Below are 21,315 nucleotides of genomic sequence, written 5' to 3'. Positions count from 1 at the left end.
AAAGTCTTGCCGTTTACGTGTGAGATGGTGACCATTTTTTCAGGCCTTTAAATTAGAGATTGCTGTTTGTCTGTTTCAGTTAGCGGGAAGTCCGTCAGGTCAGACAGGGTCAGGAAAGGCCTCTCTACGTCTTGTCGCTTTCAATCAAAGACAGTTCAAGTCTCAGACACACACTCATATTCAGGTGCACCTTGTGTGTGTCATAGCTATGTGTGAGTGTAAGCCAGGTTGTCAGTGTGCATCTTCATAATGTCTTGGAAGGTCGTGGGTAAGTTGCCTGAGGCTGTAGAGGCGGATTAGTAGGACCCACACCATGTGTAAACATTTGGGTACCCCTCCCACAACCGCCCGCCTCCTCCGTAGCCTCTGGGGTGCTCACCTGTCTCAGTGGGTGGAGGCTACAAGTGGAACGAATACCAAGAAACTCTGTGACCTGGATTCACTCAGTCGCTCTCACACCACATCTGATCTTCCCAAAAAACATGCAGCTTAGTACGTCACCTTGACATCTGCTGCACGTCCTCTGATTGGAATTCGAATCTCGCTGAGGAGTTTGTTTTGATTGAGAGATTTAGATTAAGCCAATTAAAATACCAAGAAGACATACAGGTATTTTAGATGTACTTTCCAAATGTTGTGCAAATAAATTCTAGTTCTCATCAGCTGGGTCGACGCAAATTACTTGGCAGCTGACAATCATCTAATCATAAGGCGAAACTTTACCATTGATAATATGCAAAGCCACATCATTTCTTGACAAGAAACCTGTCTACCTCAAACAAGCATAAAAACCCATTGCATAATGTCTGAATTTCATCAACAAGTTCCCAGTTGCCCTTAATTGTTTTTATGTCAACACGTCATAATTTGCATCAAAATAATTGGATGGTAAACTGGCACACATGACTGCGAAAAGATGTGGTGAAAATTTGAGGTTTGTATTTTGAAAAGCTACTTTAGAACCACATCAGCCTGCAACAACTCAAGATAACTACACAGCCTGCTCCTTCATTCAGTAAAATCAGGAGAATATTAGCATATTCTGCATTGAAAAGTAGCACAACTACTTTGTAATTCCAGTTTAAAAGCTGGGAAACATTTTTCTTCCTGTTGGCAAGTTAACAGAGTCTCATCACTTTGCCAGCGTTGATAGAAAATGTGACAAAAACACAGAGAGCCCATGAGGGTGCTTTTCCCAGCAGTGACACTGAATGATGTCATGTCTTGTCCTAGCAGACAATGCTGGGCTCTTTAGTCTACTGCCTGGCAATTAGTGGTCTGATGTGACCGAGTTAAACTGCGATCTCACACACACACATGAGCCGGTCACACCACACTGTCAGGACACTCCAGTCTGTCTGACCAAACACACCGGGCTTACGCTCATGGAGAGAAGCTGTGTGTGGGGGAAGGGACAGACGCTGTGAAGTTTCCACAGTATGATCAGCGTTACATAAAATATAAGTACGTTGGATATTCAGATTTTTTTTATAACACTGTAAACATTAAAATGGTCCTCCAATATGATTTTTTTTGTGACCTCAATCTGTGACCAGTGACAACAACTTGGCAAGGTTCACAGTGTCCTCTAAATTGAACAAAATGTTTTTTCACTTCGCACATTTCACATGACGTCACGTTCATGTTTTGCTCTAACCGATCAGTAGCAAGTGCATACTGAAGCATTGCCTCTGTTGCATATTTCACAACAATCAAAAACATCAAGATTTTTAAGTTATTTGTTAATATTTACTTATAACAACTTGTTCAGCTGTGTCAATCTCATCCATGCAGCTGACTTTGGCTCAAGAATATGACATTCCCACCTTCTTAATCCTGCATACAAAGGTCTGCTTTGCTTGGTCTGGAACCAAGTTACTTAAACTCAGTGGTGCGCTGAGTTCTTACGATCTATAGTCAAGTAAAGTGAAAATTTGTGAAACCTACTCAGGTTAAAGTAAAGAAAGCACCTAGTTAATAAATTCATCAAAGTAAAAGTTACTTTCTATTTTAATATTTTTTAGGGGCAAGATAATAAAAAAGAACACTTGTTTATTAAACTTTTTTTAATGATGTAGAGCAGGTAGACTAATCAGACAACTCAGTAGTCTGAGATATGAATTATCTTCCACTGTCTCGCCATCTCTACCCCTCTCTTTCTTATTATAAAATCAACCTGCAGTGTGTGCAACTTACCTCAAGGTGCTTGTCGAGGTTAAAAGAGAAGTTTTTAAAAGGGTGATCTCAGTGTTTTTCAGTAGGCACAGCATGGACTCCATCATGTACTGTTGTCTTTTTTAGATTTTGGTAAAAAAGTGTCATCAGATGTGGTCAGGGATTGTCGCTGGAAGTTCTGAGTTTGCTCCGTCATCACATCATGGTCAAAAGACAGGTGGTGCTTCTTTTTCTTCTTCTAGGCAGCTGGTAACTTGGCATCAGCAGTAGAGGTGCCCTCATGAACTGCCCCCCCCCCCACATGCTCATGCTCCCTGCATTTAGAACAGACTACTTGCAACAAAGGCATAAATGGCAAATGTAGTGAAGTAAAAAGAAGATTAATGGCTCAAAAATATACTTGAGTAAAGAGAAAAAGTATAGTTTGAAAAAGGAAAATGAAAGGTATACTTGTTCCTTTAAAAAAAACTACTTTTTTACTCATGTGCGTAAATAAGAGTTTTTAGACTTGACGGCCGATATGGGTTGAATCCAGGGTCACCTCGTAGCAACTTCCATGTTTGAGCAGTTGAAAAGTAGGAAGGGAGATCGGAAATGTCTTGAGACTCAAACGGTTTGAGGTTTTTTTTGTACCATATCACACAAAAGGATGGGAGGAGACTTTAACTAGTCTTTGTCCTGGCAAACTCTGACTTATTGTAATCTCATAAGCTTAGTTTCAGCTTGGTAAACATCCACTGAGAATCTGTGTGTTCAGATCAGCAAACTTCAGGAAGTTTGTTCCAGAAAGCAAAAGGTATCTTGTTGCAGTTCATGCGCAGTTAGTGCCAATCTGTGACGTCCTCAGGGAGGAAACATCACAGGTTAATGGTTAAATCAACCATTAACCTGTGATGTTTCCTCCCTGAGGAAACATCACAGGGAGGAAACATCACAGGTTAATGGTTAAATCAACCATGCTACCAAATAGGGTTTTTTTTTGTTTATTGTTTTTTTTTTTTTTTTTTTGCTCTATGACTGCATTGAAAACACTTGTATCCACAGTTTTAGCACTCTTTAACAATAAGGCTGCTGACATTGGGCATTTTTTGCATTTCTCAATCTCCCTGTACTTTCTGACTTCACTACCCTCTCTGTAGTTTTGTTTTTAGAAAAAAAAACTTAAGTTGGACACTGTAATTTTTAGCTAATGTAAGTGAAATGTATGTTGCATTTTTTGGGACTATTTTCAACTGCGGACTAACACACATTTGGTGCTTGCATGAGTCATTACAGCAGCAGGGTGGCATATATAAAATTATTTTTTTTTTTTTTAAAGCAGACTGTACCAGGCCCATGGAAAAACGGCCTTAGACAAACACGACCTGATTACATGAAAGGTGTGCCAATCCTGGCTTCATCTTGTGATGTCATCTAGAAGAAGGTTCACGTTGATGTTGGTGTCTGTCCAACTTGAAGTGTTGTCAGACCAAAGAAAGTATCTCATTAACCCTGCAGGACCACACTGAGCAACGTATCTATCTTCATGCAATGATTTATATATCTCATAAATAAGCATTGTGTTAAACTTAGGAAAGAATCACAATAATACCAGGCTGGAGCTCTGCAGACCCGGACAACCGCCCCCGGAAACACGCCCCCGAGGCAACGTACCCATCACAGGAACTAAGCAGCTGCGGATTTTCTTTTTCCTTCTTCAACGAACTTTATGTAAAAATTCTAATTTTGCATCAAAGCACTTACAACAGACATGCAAAACAGTCATGAGCCAGGAGGATTTTTTCCAGATAAATACATTAAAAAAAAGTCAAATCGCTAAATAATCATATTTTGCCAGAGTTCGACATTCTCACCTGAAGCCTGTGTGCTATCGTACATAAAGCATTGAGAAAACATGTGACAACCTTCTTCTTTTTCTGATGTCTGATGGCGGTTGGTAAACAGCTTTTAGGTGTATTACCGCCACCTTCTCATATCCTCCTTGATGACGTGTTTTATAGGGGCATGTTTACAAGGGGGCGTGTTTTCCGTGTCTGCAAGGCTGCAGCTGGACCCTACTCAAGAATCATGGGACCTGACAAAGTGTCAGTGTGATATGATGTGACATGATGTACACACACAACTTAAAATAACTTAATGTTGACCCTTGGTTTTACATGGGACACAAACAGTGGTGTCCTGGGTCAAAGTCCTGTGTTTGCTTGACCCATCCAGCCCCCTGCCCCCCTGGCCCTACTCCCTATGAAGACTTTGTTGCTCTTTATACTACATCACCCAACTTCCTCTTTTGCTTCCATCGTATGAGGGAGGACAACTTACAGTGCATAGGTCATGTGATCACAGCCTTGATTGCATGGGTTATGAATTACAGAGCATAACTTTTCTCAGGTAAAAGTACAAACAGTGAGTGAGAACAGCCTGCACCAAGCAAAACAAAGTAGATTGCTGTTTTCAGGCTAAATAATCTCATCAGGTAGATGAGAGTTTGTTGAGATGTTTATCGACTGTAAAACCACATCCACACACAAAGTATTAGTTGATGACTCTTATAAACCAGGTGCAGAAATCTTCCAGGGTTCCGCTTTAAATCAGCGTTACCCTCACACTCCCAAACATAAGAAAAGTAAACAGTGCAGAAGTGCATTTCTTCACCTCCATGAACCACAAACAGCTTCAACAGTGAATCCATTTGTTTTAACACTCATCTCCCCCCTGGCAAACGTCAAACAAACTTTAATTATGCGATTACACAACATTTGGCCGTGTCGTGAAGCTGAATCAGCAGTGGATTTATGCACATATTCATGTGATACACTCCATTAAAGGATTATTCTCAGACCTTCAAGATGAAAAATATCACAATTAAAAATGCTCCTCGTATGGCTGCTGGTATTAAAGGCATGCCAGAGCGCCATTCATTAACTGCTGCACGCAGACATGGCGTCTTAGAGCAGCCTAGTGAAATTACAGGGAGAGACACTGGCAGCAAAGTCCATAACAGTCACAAATAACACCCTGCTGTGACAAGGGAAATTACACGTCTTTGGAATTGAAATTTTAATGGCGTGATATAATTGTATCAGTGTGAGGAATGTGCCGTACATGTAATCGGATGCTTTCATGTGTTGATAAATGTGGTGATGAGGCTTATTGTCAGTTTATGGGATCTTTGAGGTTCCCTGATCAAATGTACAGATAGCTAATTTTCTGCAGAGAGAATGTTGATTTATGACGACTTGGCTGTTGGCGGAGGATTACGTGAACATTTGTTCATTAGGATGGTATTGAAAGATAAGATGATTATGGATCTGAGAGACAGGGTTTCTAAACAATACACTAAAGACTAGGAAATGAATAATATTTAATCTGATATAGCCTCCAGATAGAGGTGAGTGGAGTTTGGTTAATGCTGTACATGTAGAGCAGGATTACAGTATAACCAGCCCGTAATCACATCCAGACACCAATGAGCTTGTGTCATTATGCAGCAGTGGTCTGGATGTGTTTATATGGCTCAGTGGCTGCACTATATGAGTGGATCAGTATAAGCAGTTCCCACACCCTCTCAGGTGTCCTGTGCTCAGGGCAGCCTGGCCCAGGCACACAGATAAAGGCTGCCTTTGTCTGCAGCGGGGAACAGGTAACCATTTGTGCCTGAACTACTGTGTGTGTGTGTGTGTGTGTGTGTGTGTGTGTGTGTGTGTGTGTGTGTGTGTGTGTGTGTGCGTGCAGGAGAGAAACAGAGAGAGATAGGATTGACTCTGCTGCCTGCCGTTGCCACAAGAGCAGGTGTGGCTTTTCAGCAGCCTGATATTCTCGGCATACAGCACATGTGCGCTGAATAGAAAGGAAGGTAAACTATTATTTCCAGGCTGTGATTCTCCAGGCAAACAAACACCATGATAAACAAAGTTATACTTTCTGGAAAAGCATTCATTTATGCCTTTATCCTCTTCAGGGACACTCCTATATTCATGTAAATTACAGGTGTACAGTTTAATGTGATACCACCTACTGTAATGTAAATATTTCATAAAGATTTACAGTGTGTCAGTATGATAATATGTTGATAATTACACTCTAGATAACATATAAAAATGCATTACTGGAGGGTATCATTTATCCATAACAAAGAGCCTGCATTGTGCGTGCATGTGTGTGGCTGTAATCAAACAGATAAAGGAGATTAAAATAAGTTAACAATTAACATTCACACACTGTGACCTTCTCTGTGCCCCACATAGCACACTGTACAGCAGTGATACTCAACGTACGGCCTGCAGGCCAGATTCGGCCCGTGATAGGGTGCCAGATGGCCCGCCTACTATTTTCTATTTTACAATGAAAACAAATTAAGTCACAACATGACTTTTTCTTGCTTTTTTGTACTTTGAATGTGAATAAGGTGCCAGAGTGCATAAATATGCATCAAAAAAGAGCTGGTTTATCAAGAAAAGTGCCAGGAGAGCATTCCCCGGACCCTCTGACAGAGGTCTGGGCCAAATGCCAGAAACGTTGTGCGTATACCTGACCTGTCCTGACCTGGCCGCTGCAGCTGGATTTACTTATTGGCAAAGATGAGTGAGGACAGCACACGTCAAAGGTTGAAAACAGGCGATTCATTTATTATTTACTGAAAAAAAGTTAATGTTTGTTGATTAACTGGCTCCTGGCCTCCTGTCGTTTTGCAAATTTGGCCCTCTGCAAAGCAAGTTGAGTATCCCTGCTGTACAGGATACTAATTCTGAGTTTTAAGATCACACAGCAGGAAAAACAACCAGCGGAAATGTGCTTAAAAATGTCAATGTGCAGGACGAAGTCCCTTGATTTTTTTAGTCGTAATTTTGTTGCTGGATGTTCCCATAATGCAACACACAAAGAAAATGAGGGAAGTGTTCATGGAGGGGAAAGAAAATAAAAGCTATGTGACTGCTTTTGCTGCAGTTTCACTATATGTGAAGTGTTAAGTTTGAAATTGACATTAAATTAAATTCACTGTTTTGTTAATACATGACTATCAGAACAAAATATGATAAAGCAATTTCTGTCAAAACATTCTCAAGTCAACACGTACAAGAAGTTCAAAGCCAAAAAAAAAAAAAAAACCAAATTGGATTGTGAATATCTATAAAACTATGACAAATCGTCAACTCGAGATATGACAATAGCTCCCAAACAGCTGATGAGTGAACTTGTGGTGATAAAGTTTTATCAGCTGCTGTTTCCCAGGTCAAGACTGAACACAATCTCTGCTGTACTGTATGACACTGGGACACAGTAACTAGGCCTACTCTTCTCAGCTAATGTAACTAAGCTAACTTACTGCTAGGTAAATGCTATCTAACCTACTAAAATATAGCCACTGGGCTGAGACATTTGACCTATGACCTACCAACAAATATCACCCATTCTTGAGAATTGCCTTGTTAGTAAATTAAATATATTTTTTTAAATTGCATACATACAGGACGTCAGATGCAAAATCTGATGGAGCTGATGTATTAAGTAGCTGACAAAAAGTTATATTAGTTTCACAGCAGTTGAGGTGAGTAGCCATTTTAATTTTCCAGGTTTTTAAAAGTTATTTTAATGCTGATCAAAATACTTTAAAACCATAATTCTCATTTAGTTTTGATTTAGGAGGGCTATGGAATTGACATGCTATAGTTGAGACACATTCAATAGCAATGTTATTTAATGATATTATGAAAAAACATAAATCTTACCAGTACTTGAGCAGCAATCCCGCCTTTTTGGAAACCAGGAGGTGAGACAGGAAACCATAGGAAATAGCGAACACCTTTTATGCCTGATGAAATGTGTTTTTGTAGAAATCTGACAGAGTTGACAAAAACCTGGGACACATATTTAAAGGGCCAACATTTTCACACACAAAAAAAATATTTTTAAAACAAAGGATTATAGCAGTACATTTTTACACTGATGTTATGCAGTGATTAGATTTTTAGATTTAATTTTTTATTGTCTGAAGTTGTGTATTTTTGTCTGGGACGAGGGTGCTCAGGGTAGGTTTAGAAGTTAGATAATGAAAGCAGATCAAATAATTCATAATCATATTTATTTCATTCTCGAGTTCATACTTTTTGCCTTTTGCCACAGAATAGTCTGGTGAACTGTCCATAGGCACCAAAGAGTAACCTCTTCTACTTTAAATGATAGAGTGATGGTTATGTGACTGCTGTGGGTCTTCGTGTGTGAGTGTGCTGTGTCCCTTCTGAACAGAAAGAAAAAAGAGAAACACATGTCTCAACTGACATGCAGACAGGAAATCAGCTCTGAACGTAGTTATTGTGGCTTTGCTAACAAGGCTAATTGATAGGCTATATGCTGCAGACTCTCCACTTTTTTTTTTGCTGCCGCCATTGAAATGTTAAGTTTGTTTGCACGTCACTCCATATGTATATTTCCCCTGGTCACTACTGCTTCTAGTGCTTTAAAAAAATTGGACGTCTTTTGCCAATCTCGTTTCATTGTTTCTTTTTTTTTTGTATTTTTATACCATGGGTATTTATTAATTTGCAATGTCCCTTCTTAAATAAACCAATCTGAACTGAACTGGGAGCAGGCATGTTATAGCTGCTTTGTCTGAAATATTAATTTACAACATTATCACTGAAATGTAATCACTTCTTTTGGTTATAAGGTGTTGCTTTTTTACAGTACTTTGAGCATAAAGTAACAAATAATGCAGACCCATGAATTTGAAAAATGTGACTAAGTAAAAAATGTCAAACCAGTGCACCCCTGAATCCCTCTGTGTTTCCAGTTCATATCAGGCTGTGTGTGCTGTAGGTTTGCACCAGTTTCTTTTACCTGGTGTTTAAGTCAGAAGTGGAGGATTACCTGTTCAGGAAGCAGGAGGGGAAGAAGAGACACAGCTCCATGAGTGTGTGTTTTAAGAGCCTGTCAGGAGAGCTAACTTTATGACCCGCTGCTGCAGGGTTTACACAGACGCTCACTGTGAATATTCAATCAGAAAAGGTGCCTGCCAGCTAATGTGAGCTGACAGGAAGGCAAACCAGCCGCTAGACTGATAGATGAGTATAGATCTCAGGTGAAAGGTGAGAGTGCTGAAGCTGCGTCCTCTTCCTCTGTCTGTCTTGTCTGTTGTGGTATTCTGTCTGGAGCTGGTGTGTGTGTGTGTGTGTGTGTGTGTGTGTGTGTGTGTGTGTGTGTGTCTAGATGTTAAGTACAGGGGCTGAATGGTGTGTGTAGAGAGGTCTTTAATTAGAGCAGGAAGACACGGCTCAGGAGACGCACTACACTAGCTTTAAGTGTGTGTGTGAGTGAGTGTGTCCATGCAAGTACGTGTGTGTGTGAGTGAGTGTCTGGAACATCCTGCACGCGTCAATAGTGTCAGGGTCCATCTTGCTAATTCCACAAGTGTCTGCTCGGTGTGTGTGTGTGCGTTTGAACATCTTAAATTAGTTTGCATGACTCCCCAAAATGTCAAGCAGGGATTTTATTCCTTCACTGACTCCATCAATTAAACATCCACAGACTGTCTGAAAAGTTGATAAAACATCCTGTTCTTTATAACTGAATTTACTGTGGAACACTGAGTCGAGTCGGTGGAATCCTCTAGCGACACTGAGCCAAGTTGCTAACGGTGAATTGCGTCCAGTCAGCCATATTTGGTTGCTGGATAAGTGGTTTGTTGCTGCACCGGTAAACTGGACTAACAGGCCAGTTTATTTTTTTTAGGAAAACATTCTGGTTCCCTCTCCCCTCTGCTCCTCTGCTTGCTTTATTCATTTCAGTCAGTCAATCATCTCAAAACATTTTGTCCAAACTTATTATAGATAACAAGAAAATAGTATTAAAATGTACTGTACCCATATTCTTTTTTATATATAGATTAGAGCCCACACGTTCTCCAGTAGACTTTAAATACATCAAAAACATGCCCAAAAAATAATGACATTATTACTCCATTAACATACAGTATTAAAGGTATACTATGCAATTTTTTTCCTAAGAAACAACATATAGTCTCATACAGAAGTAAACCCTGTCAATCATCACTTATGACCCAGTGTGGGGAGAGGTGTATTTATCTGCAGAGACTCTGCCCTCCACCTTGATTTTCTCATTTTTGTCATATTTTGCTGATGAGCTTAGTCCTGGGCACAGCACATAGTTTAGGTCAGGACTTTTTAAAAAGGTTGCAACCACATTCCAGACTGTAGCAGCACGCATCCAAGAGCAAGTTACAAAAATCGTGGACGTAGCACTGAAAATATAGTGAACAGTAAATCTGGGGTTGACTATTGCACATCTGTCCGTCCTGGAAGAGGGATCCCTCCTCAGTTGCTCTTCCTGAGGTTTCAACGTTTGTTTTTCTCCGTTAAAGGGTTTTTTGGGGGAATTTTTCCTTATCCGCTGCAAGGGTCATAAGGACAGAGGGACGTTGTATGCTGTAAAGCCCTGTGAGGCAAACTGTGATTTGTGATATTGGGCTTTATGAATTGAATTGAATTGAAATTAACTGACTTTCACTTTCCCCTGCAGTACAAACAGTAACTGATGATTCCTGCGTAGTATATCTTCAAGGTTAAAGATTAAAGGGATAGTGCACCCAACATGAAAATTCACCCATTATCTATTCACCCATATGCCGAGGGAGGCTCAGGTGAAGTTTTAGAGTCCTCACCACACTTGCGGAGATCCAAGGGGAGAGGAGGCAACAAAACTCCACCTAATGTAGGCTGACGGCGCCCCAGATTCAAATGTCCAAAAACACATAATTGAAACCACAAAATATCTCCATACTGCTCGTCCGTAGTGATCCAAGTGTCCTGAAGCCCCGACATAAAAAGTTGTTTGGAAAAAACATCATTTGAACTCTGTTTTTAGCCTCATTGTAGCCTGTAGCTCTAACTGCCTCTCTGTGCACCGCATTCACATGTGCGCACTTGCGCGAGTCAGTTATGTGTTTTTGGACATTTGAATCTAGGGTGGCGTAATCCTCCATTAGGTGGAGTTGTGTTGCTACCCCCTCTCCTCGTTGGAGAGTTGTGAGGACTCTAAAACTTCACCTGAGCCTCCCTCGGCATATGGGTGAGTAGATAATGGCTGAATTTTCATTTTTTGGGTGCACTATCCCTTTAAGTTGATGTACCAGTACAATTAATAGTATGATTTTGAGATATTAGATGGAGGTTGCTGCATTTTTTTTTACAAGTCAAGAGATGGGTCCAAATAGAATACTGTGGAGGCACTCACCTTTTTAAAACATAATATTTAACCTCCCTTTCTATCATTTTTGTACATTTCCTTTTTAAAGTATAATCAAGTAATAAATTGATACATTTAAAATATATAATTGTTTTTCTAAATTTGCATTTACATGAGGAATTAATAAAGGCAAATGAAATGATAAAAAGATCATCTGGAGTAGTAGTAAAACACATTCAATAATCCTTGTTTTGCTCTTCTGTTGCAGCTCCCATGCTTTCGTTCAGCCATGCTTCCTGGATATGGATTCTCACCTTTTCCTGATTTCCAACCCCACCTTCACGCTTTTCGCTGCCGAGGAGACAGTCCCAGCATGTGGATTCCTGGCTCAGGGGAGTCCCCGTCTTTGAACGAGGCCCAGGAGGACAGGCCTCTCCTCCACCCGTGCCACCACAAGCATGTTGCTGTTTGCCAGCAGGAAACATTGGCTTTTATTGAGCTACAACCACCAGTGACTCCTAAACTAAACGGTCTTGGCTCTTCGAGGCAAACTGTTATTCCAGAGGCCCAATGCACAACACACTCCCTGCCCCTGAATGGTTTCAAACACACACTAAATGAACTGAATGACATGCAGAACGGCTGCCACAGGACAGACAACGAGCATGAAACAACACTGAATTTAAACTCTCACACACCTGAGGGTGACTGCGAGCTTGAATGCCAAAATGGCAACAGGACTTCTTTGCAGGAGCAGACAGAGAAACCTCGTTCTGTCACAACAGTGTGTCGTCCTCTCCACTCAGCTCTCAGCCTCCCTCTGCCATTCCCTCTGTCCTCTCTATACACAAACAGAGACTCTTGGGAATCTCAGTTACCCTGCTCCCCATCCTCACCTGAAGGTCCTGGGTGTCAGAGCCCAGACTTCTCCCAGCCGCAGAGGAGGACGTCACAGGGTTCACTGAAAGAGAAGTCTATCCGTGAGTGTGCGGCTCCTTTCACTATGACAGAGTTAACATTACAAATCAGGCTTTACATGCTTTATCTCAATCTAATAAAGTTATTTTTTTGATTCCAGGGCGAAAGATGCAGGTCTATTCCCCAGACAGCCAGAGCGATGAATCCCTCAGCAGCCCGATCCTGGACGCAGACTACATCTTCCCAGGACCTTTTGCATCTTTCCTGGAGGAAGACCTCTGTGGATTATCTTCCCTGGAGGCCATTTCAAGCCCTTCATCCACAGACGGTGTTACAGATCTCCCAAACCTCAGTCACGATGATATTTTTGATCTACCCACAGAACCACTGCGGATAATAGAGGACTCGTTGCCAGGGTTGGGGTTAGAGAGTGGGAGTGTAGGGAGGTCAAGTGCCACAGGAGGGAGCTTTTTGCCACGCGGCCGTCAGGCAGATCAAGAACGGCGGCGGTTCTCAGCCTCAGAACTGATATCTAGACTGCAGCTGTCTCAGAGGAAGAACTCCTTCACCTTGAAGCTGGGGAAATCGCTATCTGCACGGGTAGCCTCCAGGGACAGACAGAGCACCAACAGCATCAGTCTCAACACTGACTGTGAGTAGAGAACATAACCAACATTACGGTAACATTTCACTGAAAGGTAGACCATAGTGTGTCACTACAAACAACCAAGAGCAGTATAAGAAAACCCATGACAATTAAATACCACTTACCACCAAAAACAGTTAAAAGCCTCAGTTTTTCAACACATCACTCAGTGTCAAACCTTAACCATTTGGGCTGCTGTATGAAGAGGAAACTAACTCTTAATCTATTGGCTCCAGCCTTGTCTCATGAGGGCAAAGGTCAATATTTGGGACAAGTGAAATTCCAAAATTCACAGACTCTTAAATCCTAATACGAGAAAATGTTTTACTTTAACTTGGAAACATTAGCCTCTTAATCAGTTATTTGACTAATAGAATTTTTTTATGTGAGTTCTGGGCTGTTGGTTAAACAAAACAAGCAATGAGGAGACATTACTTTAGGCTCAGGGTTAATAATAGGGACTAATCAATACTAATAGATACACCAATTTTTGAAAGTGGTTCAGTATTGACCACTCCAGCTGCAGCTGTGAAACTGGCTCCACTTATAGAGTTTATGCACAGTCAGTGTACGTCCACTCAAAGTGTCTGGTTTTGCCACTGACATGCACAGATTGTTATCTCAGTATCTGAAAATATTACGTAAAGGATCCCTACAGAGAAATAAAACACTTTTCCTTACCCTTGGCTTGATCAGGTCTGTTTATTAGTGTGTGTATCCAAGTCTCACTCACTCACTCTCACCAAATCTACCTTCGGGTATAAATAAAGTTACCTTACCTTACCTTACTTTACCTTACCTTACCTTACTTTGGGTAAAGTCGCATTCTGAATTCTCTCCCTTTCTACACCGTGGAAATCAACTAAATATTCAGCCGTAAAATGGAAATCTTTTAGGAAATATTAAGCTACTCTTTCTTTTCTTTCAACACAACACACTCTTCCAGGCACTATTCTCTCCAACTCTTGCTATAGTTTCTATGTTTGAGCGAGACTTGGATCAAGCAAAAACGTTAGAAAAATTATTTATTTCTCTGTAAGGATCCTTTCGGTAATATTGTCGGACACTTAAAACAACAATCTGAGCATGTCAGTGGCAAAAACATACACTTTTAGTAGACATAAATTGACAGTGCACAGTTGCTTGTAGGGGTTACATTGCAGCCTGTCTCTCTCTAAATGCTGGGCCAGTTTCAAAAATTGTTGTCTTCATGGGTCGCTTAGACACAAAAACATGGGAAAATAGGTTAAAATTTCTGAAGTGTCCCAGTAAATGTAACTACTGAATTTATTGTGTTTATAAAACAATTGTCAACAGATGAATCATAAATGATAATAATTATTGCTGTGTAATCACAATGTGCCTGTGCCAGCTTTAGACTTTTGCATGTCATTTTGTTCTTTTCCCCTGTCTTATTTCCCCTCACGTCTCGCCTCTGTACTATCTAATCCAGGCTAAAATGTCTAAAAAACATAGTAGGGAAAAGAAAATGTTTGTTACCCCCAGAGACTAGGTAACTGGGTAATTTAAATGTTTGGTAGATTAAGAAGAAGAAGACACAAATAGGTGAACTGCGAGCAAAGAGTCTAAAACAGCTGATTATGTCAAGAAGCTCTTCTGTGTACGTATTTCAAGTGTTGCTGCAGTTTTACATCTGAAGAAGCTGTCCATAAACATCCAGCAAGGTGCAAACAGAGAGTACTGTTTCATGAACTTTTATAACATGAGGTCCATTGCTCTTCCCTGGACCTCACACCTGCACTGTCTACTTTCTATCCTCTTTAGATAAGTCCAGCACCAAACATCGCAGCTCAGGAGGCTCTAGTGACAGCGCTCCCCAAAGTCCTGTTGGACCTGCACCTGCTCTGCCCAGCAGTGACAATGGCATGCCTTTGCACCGTTGGAGCACAAAACTCGGGTAAACAGACTTAGAATATTTATAAACCGAAAAGATTAAAAGACATGTATTAATGTCAGCTCACTTTTTTTCACAGAATGCGAAAGAAGTCAATAGAGGAGGACGTCAGCACACTTCCAACCGTTGCTGGTTCCAATCGATTATCACGGTTTTTGCCCAGTTGTAAGTTTCCCCTTTTCAAATCTTTTTAGCCAGTGCACATCATTAAACCAAGATTTGTTGGATTTTCCCATAATATCCTTTTTTACTCCCCTGCAGCGATTCTGTACCAGGAATACAGTGACGTCGCCATCAACAGAGAGATCCAGAGGCAGCAGGGGAAGGAGCCAGGCACAGAGGATGATGGGCTCAGGGACGAAGGGTCAGACGGGACCCCGTCTCCTTCTAATCTGTCTCCATCCAGCTCCTTCCGCTCATCACGAGGTTCTGCTTTTGCACTGTGGCAGGACATCCCCGATGTTCGAACCAGCGGCCAGCTCGACAACTTCAGCAATGAGGAACGTAAATTACAGGAGGTGAATGAGATGTTGCAGAATTTTGTTTATCTTTGGACAGCTGTCTGCTAGTTAATGTTCTGTAGATCAGAGGTTCTCAATCATTTTTCAGCCAAGGAGCCCTGAGAAGATAGAGAATATACCTGGAGCCCTCTCATGTATCGCCTTTGGAATAATTTGACGTATTTTTTCACTTCTACAGCCTCAGCAATGTGAAAGAACAACACGAGAAAAGCTATTAATTGGTTAGATCACAACGTAATCTATGAACTACTTAGGATTTAAAAATTGAAATATTATTCCTTACCCATGCCTTTTCTAAAACATAATAATGATATTAATAGTGTTTTCATATTATGATAATTAGATGAATGTGAAAACTTTAAATGGACCCCCAGGGGTCCCTGGACCAACATGGAAAGGGTTGTGTTCCAGTTCCTGCACCTACTTTTAACTGGTCAGAGCTTTTCCACCAAAAATAAATTGCTTCAGAACCCAAAAAGTTGGTTTCCAGCTGGAATTAAAAGATAACAGAACTGTGAACCATGTAAATATCAGTTGGTGTGTCATATTCTACAGATTGGAAAGAGAGGATGGAGAAGGCTACGTTGGTGTGGTGCAGGAAAGAGTCATAAAACCCAGAAATGAGTTAGCATTTTAGCACACCCAGCTCCCTCATCTTAATGTCAATGGATATTAAACAGATAGCGAGATGAACTTTATTGTTATTGCTATATTCTGAATGGGCTTTTGGATAGATCCCAAAAATAAGGTCTGTGGTTAACACAAACTTAAGAGACCTTCACGTTTTGTTCTAGGATTTAAGATATTAGAGATGCACCAGTGCAGCTTTTTCCAGTTCCGATCCCGATCCCGATGCTGTGGCTTTGAGTATCGGCTGATACCCGAAACCGATCCGATACCATGGTTGACCTAAAATGCTATATACCTTTACATGTAGAACAGAAAAGACTAGAGGCATCAGGCATTGATGACTACACAGTTCTTTCCTAAGATAAAAATCAAACAAGATGAAACAGATTAATGCAATGATGAACTATTTATTTTTAACAAAAATAAACAATTGTGCAACAGCAGTTGAAATAGTGTGAAATACCTCCATGCAGCAGATTCTCTCCTTCGCTCCATGACGTATGACGTAGCGTTGCAATAGATTTAAAGGGAAAGGATCGTCTCAGGTATAGGTTGCATTTTCCGATACCTGATCCATCTATTTTGATGATATCGGGGCCAATATTCGATCCAGATATCAGATCGGTGTATCCCTATAAGATATGTCAGGAAACACCCCACCTCTAAATTCTGAAGCTTTTATGGGTCTCAAAAAAAGGTGGTTGCTAACAAGTGGCTCAACGAAACTACATAACATCATCACGGCAAACACAGCTTTAAAGCCTCATCGTGGTGGGGATGTTAAGTCGTGTAACCTCATTGTAGTTTGTTCATAGGCATTTGTTTGAAATGTTAGCTTTTTACTTCTGGCGATTGCAATTACACTTCAAAAATCATAAAGGTAGGTTAAATGTGTATTTTGACTGGTGAATTCTGTTTTATTGTCTTTGGTATTAAGACATACAGAATGGACTATAGCTTATTAATGAGTGGAAGATTTCTCCCTCCTTGAAAATACCCGGTCTTTCCATGAATCAAAGTTATGGATCATAAGAACCTTAGTGATATTAAAGGACAGTCATGGACATAAAGGACCTATTATCCTTGATACTACAAAGTAACCTTGCTTCTTTTCATCTTCTGTTTCAGCATTTTACCTTTTCCCATGATGTCCCTGCCTGTTAAAATAAAAAATCACATTGGCTTTTTGACGAGATTATTCCTGCTGTTGGAGTTTCAAGTGAGGAAAGAAAGGAGTGGTCTTATTAAGAGTTGATCAATGCTTGCTTTATGGACAAATATCTGTAATACTCAATGTGATCTGCCATTTTGCTGCTACTGTTTACTTCTGTTGTGCTTTGTGCAATGCCCTGCACTGATGACACATCTGGTGTAAATGGGGACTGGTTCACCAGATAGCACCAAGGTTCCAGGAATCATGAACAAAACTGGCTCATGAACAGAACTAACCTGGTGTAAAATGGGTATTTGAGAATCACTGCTGTAGATGACTGGCTGACATACTGTGTCTTCCTCAACCTAGGCAAAGTTTGAGCTGGTGACATCTGAGGCGTCGTACATTCGTAGTCTGACGATCGCGGTGGACCACTTCATGTTGTCGCAGGAGCTCGCAGAGTGTCTTGGAGCTCAGGATAAGCAGTGGCTCTTCTCCAAGCTGCCTGAAGTCAAAGGAGTCAGTGAGAGGTGAAGTAACATGCTGCTGATACGCCTCTGTTACACCCTCAGGCCTTTATTTTAACATCTCAGTTCTCCTTCTCTGAGTGTGTTTTCTCCTTACTCTTAGGTTTCTTGAGGACTTGGAGCACAGGCTGGAGGAGGACATTCTGCGGTTTGATGTGTGCGACATCGTCCTGGACCACTGCCCCGCTCTGAGAAGGGTTTATTTACCTTATGTAACCAACCAGGCATATCAGGAGCAGACATACCAGCGTTTACTGTGAGTTCTTGCTGTCATCACATGTATGACATATCAGCTGTCTGACACTTAAATGTAAATGTATTCAGGCACTGTCTCTCTGTAGTGCATAAACCCAATTGTTTCCTGCTGGATGTCCATAATTTCCTCTCACAGTGTCGAGGTATCATTTTACACCTGCATGACTTAACTTGCAGATGGTTCACCTAGAGGAGGCTGAAGATTTTTTTTCTTAGGGTGAAAAAGCACGCTGGCATCCACACCCACTTTCACTAAAAGTCATTAAAGAGTTTTCTCTAAATTTACCAGTCTTGTCCTCGCAGGCACGAGAACCCTCGTTTCCCCGGCATCCTGGCTCGTTTGGAGGAGGACCCCATCTGCCAAAGACTTCCTCTGACCTCTTTTCTTATCCTTCCGTTTCAGAGGATCACGCGGCTTAAAATGCTGGTGGAGGTACACGATTAAACATTCACTGCCAAATTCATGTTCACACTTGAAACCTAATTACTGTAAATGGAGTAATATTTGGACCGGCTACGCAATTTGCCGCAGCTGTGTTTTTTTTCCCCAATAGTGAATAACAAGAGTATTGTTTACTCTCTTGGCACGTCTTCACAAAAACGTCTTTGCTTTCCAGAACATCTTAAAGAGGACGACACCGGGCTCCCGAGATGAGGACACTGCCACAAAAGCTTTCAATGAGCTAAAAAAGGTGGTGATTATCATCTCTAATAGCCAGTTGGATAAGAACCAGTATTATCACTGGTGAGGCACAACAGTAATAACCATGTTGGTGTGTGTCTTTTTAGATCATCAAAGAATGTAACTCCAGTGTGCAGTCGATGAAGAGGATGGAGGAACTTATTCACCTCAATAAGAAAATCAATTTTGAGGGAAAGGTGACTGAAGTCTTGTAAAGTGTCTTTTTTATATGCAAGGTTGTAACATTTTGCACACGTGTTTCTTATTCAGCAGCTTCCTTCTCTTCTTTAGATCTTTCCTCTGATCTCTCAGTCCCGCTGGCTGGTGAAACACGGTGAACTCCTGGAAGTGGACACTCAGATGATGAGTATATCTGGATCAAAGCTCAAATTTCCCACCAAGCCGGTGTACCTCCACCTGTTCAACGACTGTCTCCTGCTGTCCAGGAGGAAGGAGTGAGTTATATGCAGTTGACACAGAGAGACAAAAAACTAAAATATTGAATTGAAGCATGTCTTGTGAAAGGCAATAGCAAACATTTAGAAAATGTGTTGAATACAAGTAATAGGATAAGTCTATCTGAACACAATGCTCACATGCCATATAAGCATGCTGAAAGAGTAATTGGTGCTGCAATCATTCCTCTTCTTCATACAGGCCCAACGTAACAACACCGTGATAATTAGGAAACAAAATCCACTGTTTCTATTTTGTGAAAAATTTTTAGAATTGCGTTGCCTTGCAATAGCTGCTGTTGCTTTAACCCTTGTGAGTTTGTGTGTGGGTGTTATCATGGCCAAATGTGGTCCTGGGGACCCCTGTTGTAGTGGGAACTACCACAGAAGCTGTTTTGAGTATACTGGCAGGTGTTTCTATTTATGTCTGTGGACAGATTTTGCCAATGTGATAGCATCACCACTGTGAAACTTTACAGGTGTGAAGCTGAGATCAAAATAAAGGCCATGTTCAAAGATGGGGGTAGTCCATGCAGTGGGATCAGAAGTAGGATGGTAGGAAGTATGAAAGGGTCCGCTGGCCCCCCTTGACTGACATTTGCCTCATGCCACGGATCGCTGTATTGCGGCTGGAATACATCACAAGATAGTCGCTAGGTTTATTCATTTACTCTAATCAATTATATTTCTGTATATTTCCAAAAACAAAATTCTCTGTATTTGATGCATTTTCATTTTAACTGAAGAGGGATCCAGGTAATCTGTTGATCTGTTGAGAGTAAAAGAATAGAAAAGCCAGGAGGAATTTTTTTTAAACAGATTCTAACTTTAGTAGAAATCCACTTGGTTTTTCGAATTCAGACTGCTAGCTTTGCTTTGGGTGGACTTTAGAATGTATTTTTGCAAGGAACAAGGTTTTCTTTTACCCTATTCTTTAAGATATCTACACAGCCAGTACCATTTCAATGTACATTTAACATGAGTATAGTAGTAAAAAATAGGTTGACATTTTGGGAAATATTTGCTTTCTTGCCAAGAGTTACATGGGAACATTGATAGCACTCTTATTCTGTGCCCTTAATATGATACTAAAGTTAGGGAGTTAGCTTAGCTTAGCATAAAGACCGGTAACTGGTGGAAACAGTTAGCCTGGCTCTGCTTAAAGAATTTGCCTACCAGCATCTCTAAAGCTCACTAAGGCATTGTTTAAAGGGCCAGCGTGTAATATTTGGCCTGGTTTATTATCAAATCTGAATCTGAATCTGAATATCCTACCCATTAATATGTTTATATAAGTGTACAATCACTATAAAATAAAATTTGTTTGGTTTTCGTAGCCTTATAAATATGCTTTTATATATATATATAGCAAGGGCCTTGCTTTAGAGAGGTCGCCATCTTGCGCCGCCATGTATGTACGGCAGACTGAGCGGACAATCCAGCCAGCCAGAGAACGCGTTTCGCGTGTATAAATGAACCAGCGAAGACAGCGGAAGGAAGGAAGAAGGAGGAGGAAACAGCAGAGAGTGTTAGTAGTTTGTCGATAGAGAGTAGTGAAAAGTTTTTTTTTAGTTATAAAGTTTGCGAATGGACCACACTTACCACGCAACAGGAGAGAATGAACCCGAACCGTCATCTGTGAGGAAAAGAAGACGCAACTTCACTCCTTGTGATGCACTCTCTGCTGCGCTTTTCCTCCTGATGATATATCTCCCCAACGATGGTAGCAGTAGCACCGAATCCCATTCTGTGCATTCAGCCTCTCTTCTCGCCCGCTCAGCATCAAACACATGGAGTTCTTCATCTGTATGCTCCGGCTCAAATAGGTATGGCTCTGGGTCTGTGTCCGCTACAAGAAAATCTTCAAAATCGCGTTCAAAGTCGTCCATTGCAGCTACTATAGTCCGGAGATATTGCTAGGCTAAATAAACAGCTGAGCTCTGTTTACAGGCTACGCTGTCAGTCAGTGTGCGGGCTGGAGGTTGGTGGAGCGGAGAGGGGAGGGGGGTCCCCACTCAGTATGGTAAACGAGTATGTGTGTATGAAGTGTGTGTGTTACGCTAGAAGAGTCAGAGTTTGGGACGGAGTCTTTTACCCCCTGGAGTGTTACTGGAGTTTTCAAGTGCTGTTCAATGCTAAGAGTGCTCAAATAAACTGGCCTTTTTCCCGAACGCTCCTCTGGTCTCCTGCTCGTGAGGGATTCATTACAATATCGTAACATGGTTTAGATTTCTAAATAA

The 21,315-nt window shown here is 41.1% G+C and overlaps 1 protein-coding gene across 1 annotated transcript in view; it reads left to right on the top strand.

Annotated features, from left to right (window-relative positions):
- Positions 1–21,315, top strand: part of arhgef19 (Rho guanine nucleotide exchange factor (GEF) 19) — a 41,445-nt gene that overhangs the window by 13,306 nt on the left and 6,824 nt on the right. The window contains exons 3-13 of the mRNA XM_049581050.1: positions 11,642–12,353; positions 12,452–12,943; positions 14,723–14,855; positions 14,932–15,017; positions 15,114–15,370; positions 17,526–17,686; positions 17,787–17,939; positions 18,242–18,371; positions 18,556–18,630; positions 18,728–18,817; positions 18,912–19,075. Of these exons, the coding sequence (XP_049437007.1) occupies positions 11,663–12,353; positions 12,452–12,943; positions 14,723–14,855; positions 14,932–15,017; positions 15,114–15,370; positions 17,526–17,686; positions 17,787–17,939; positions 18,242–18,371; positions 18,556–18,630; positions 18,728–18,817; positions 18,912–19,075 (2,432 nt within the window). The 5' untranslated portion in view covers positions 11,642–11,662. The remainder of the gene's footprint in view (positions 1–11,641; positions 12,354–12,451; positions 12,944–14,722; positions 14,856–14,931; positions 15,018–15,113; positions 15,371–17,525; positions 17,687–17,786; positions 17,940–18,241; positions 18,372–18,555; positions 18,631–18,727; positions 18,818–18,911; positions 19,076–21,315) is intronic.

This window comes from Epinephelus fuscoguttatus, linkage group LG7 (assembly GCF_011397635.1).
Source record: "Epinephelus fuscoguttatus linkage group LG7, E.fuscoguttatus.final_Chr_v1".
Classification (NCBI taxonomy): Eukaryota; Metazoa; Chordata; class Actinopteri; order Perciformes; family Serranidae; genus Epinephelus; species Epinephelus fuscoguttatus.
The sequence above is the reverse complement of the archived record's forward strand: the minus strand, read 5'-3'. Positions and strand labels throughout refer to the sequence as shown.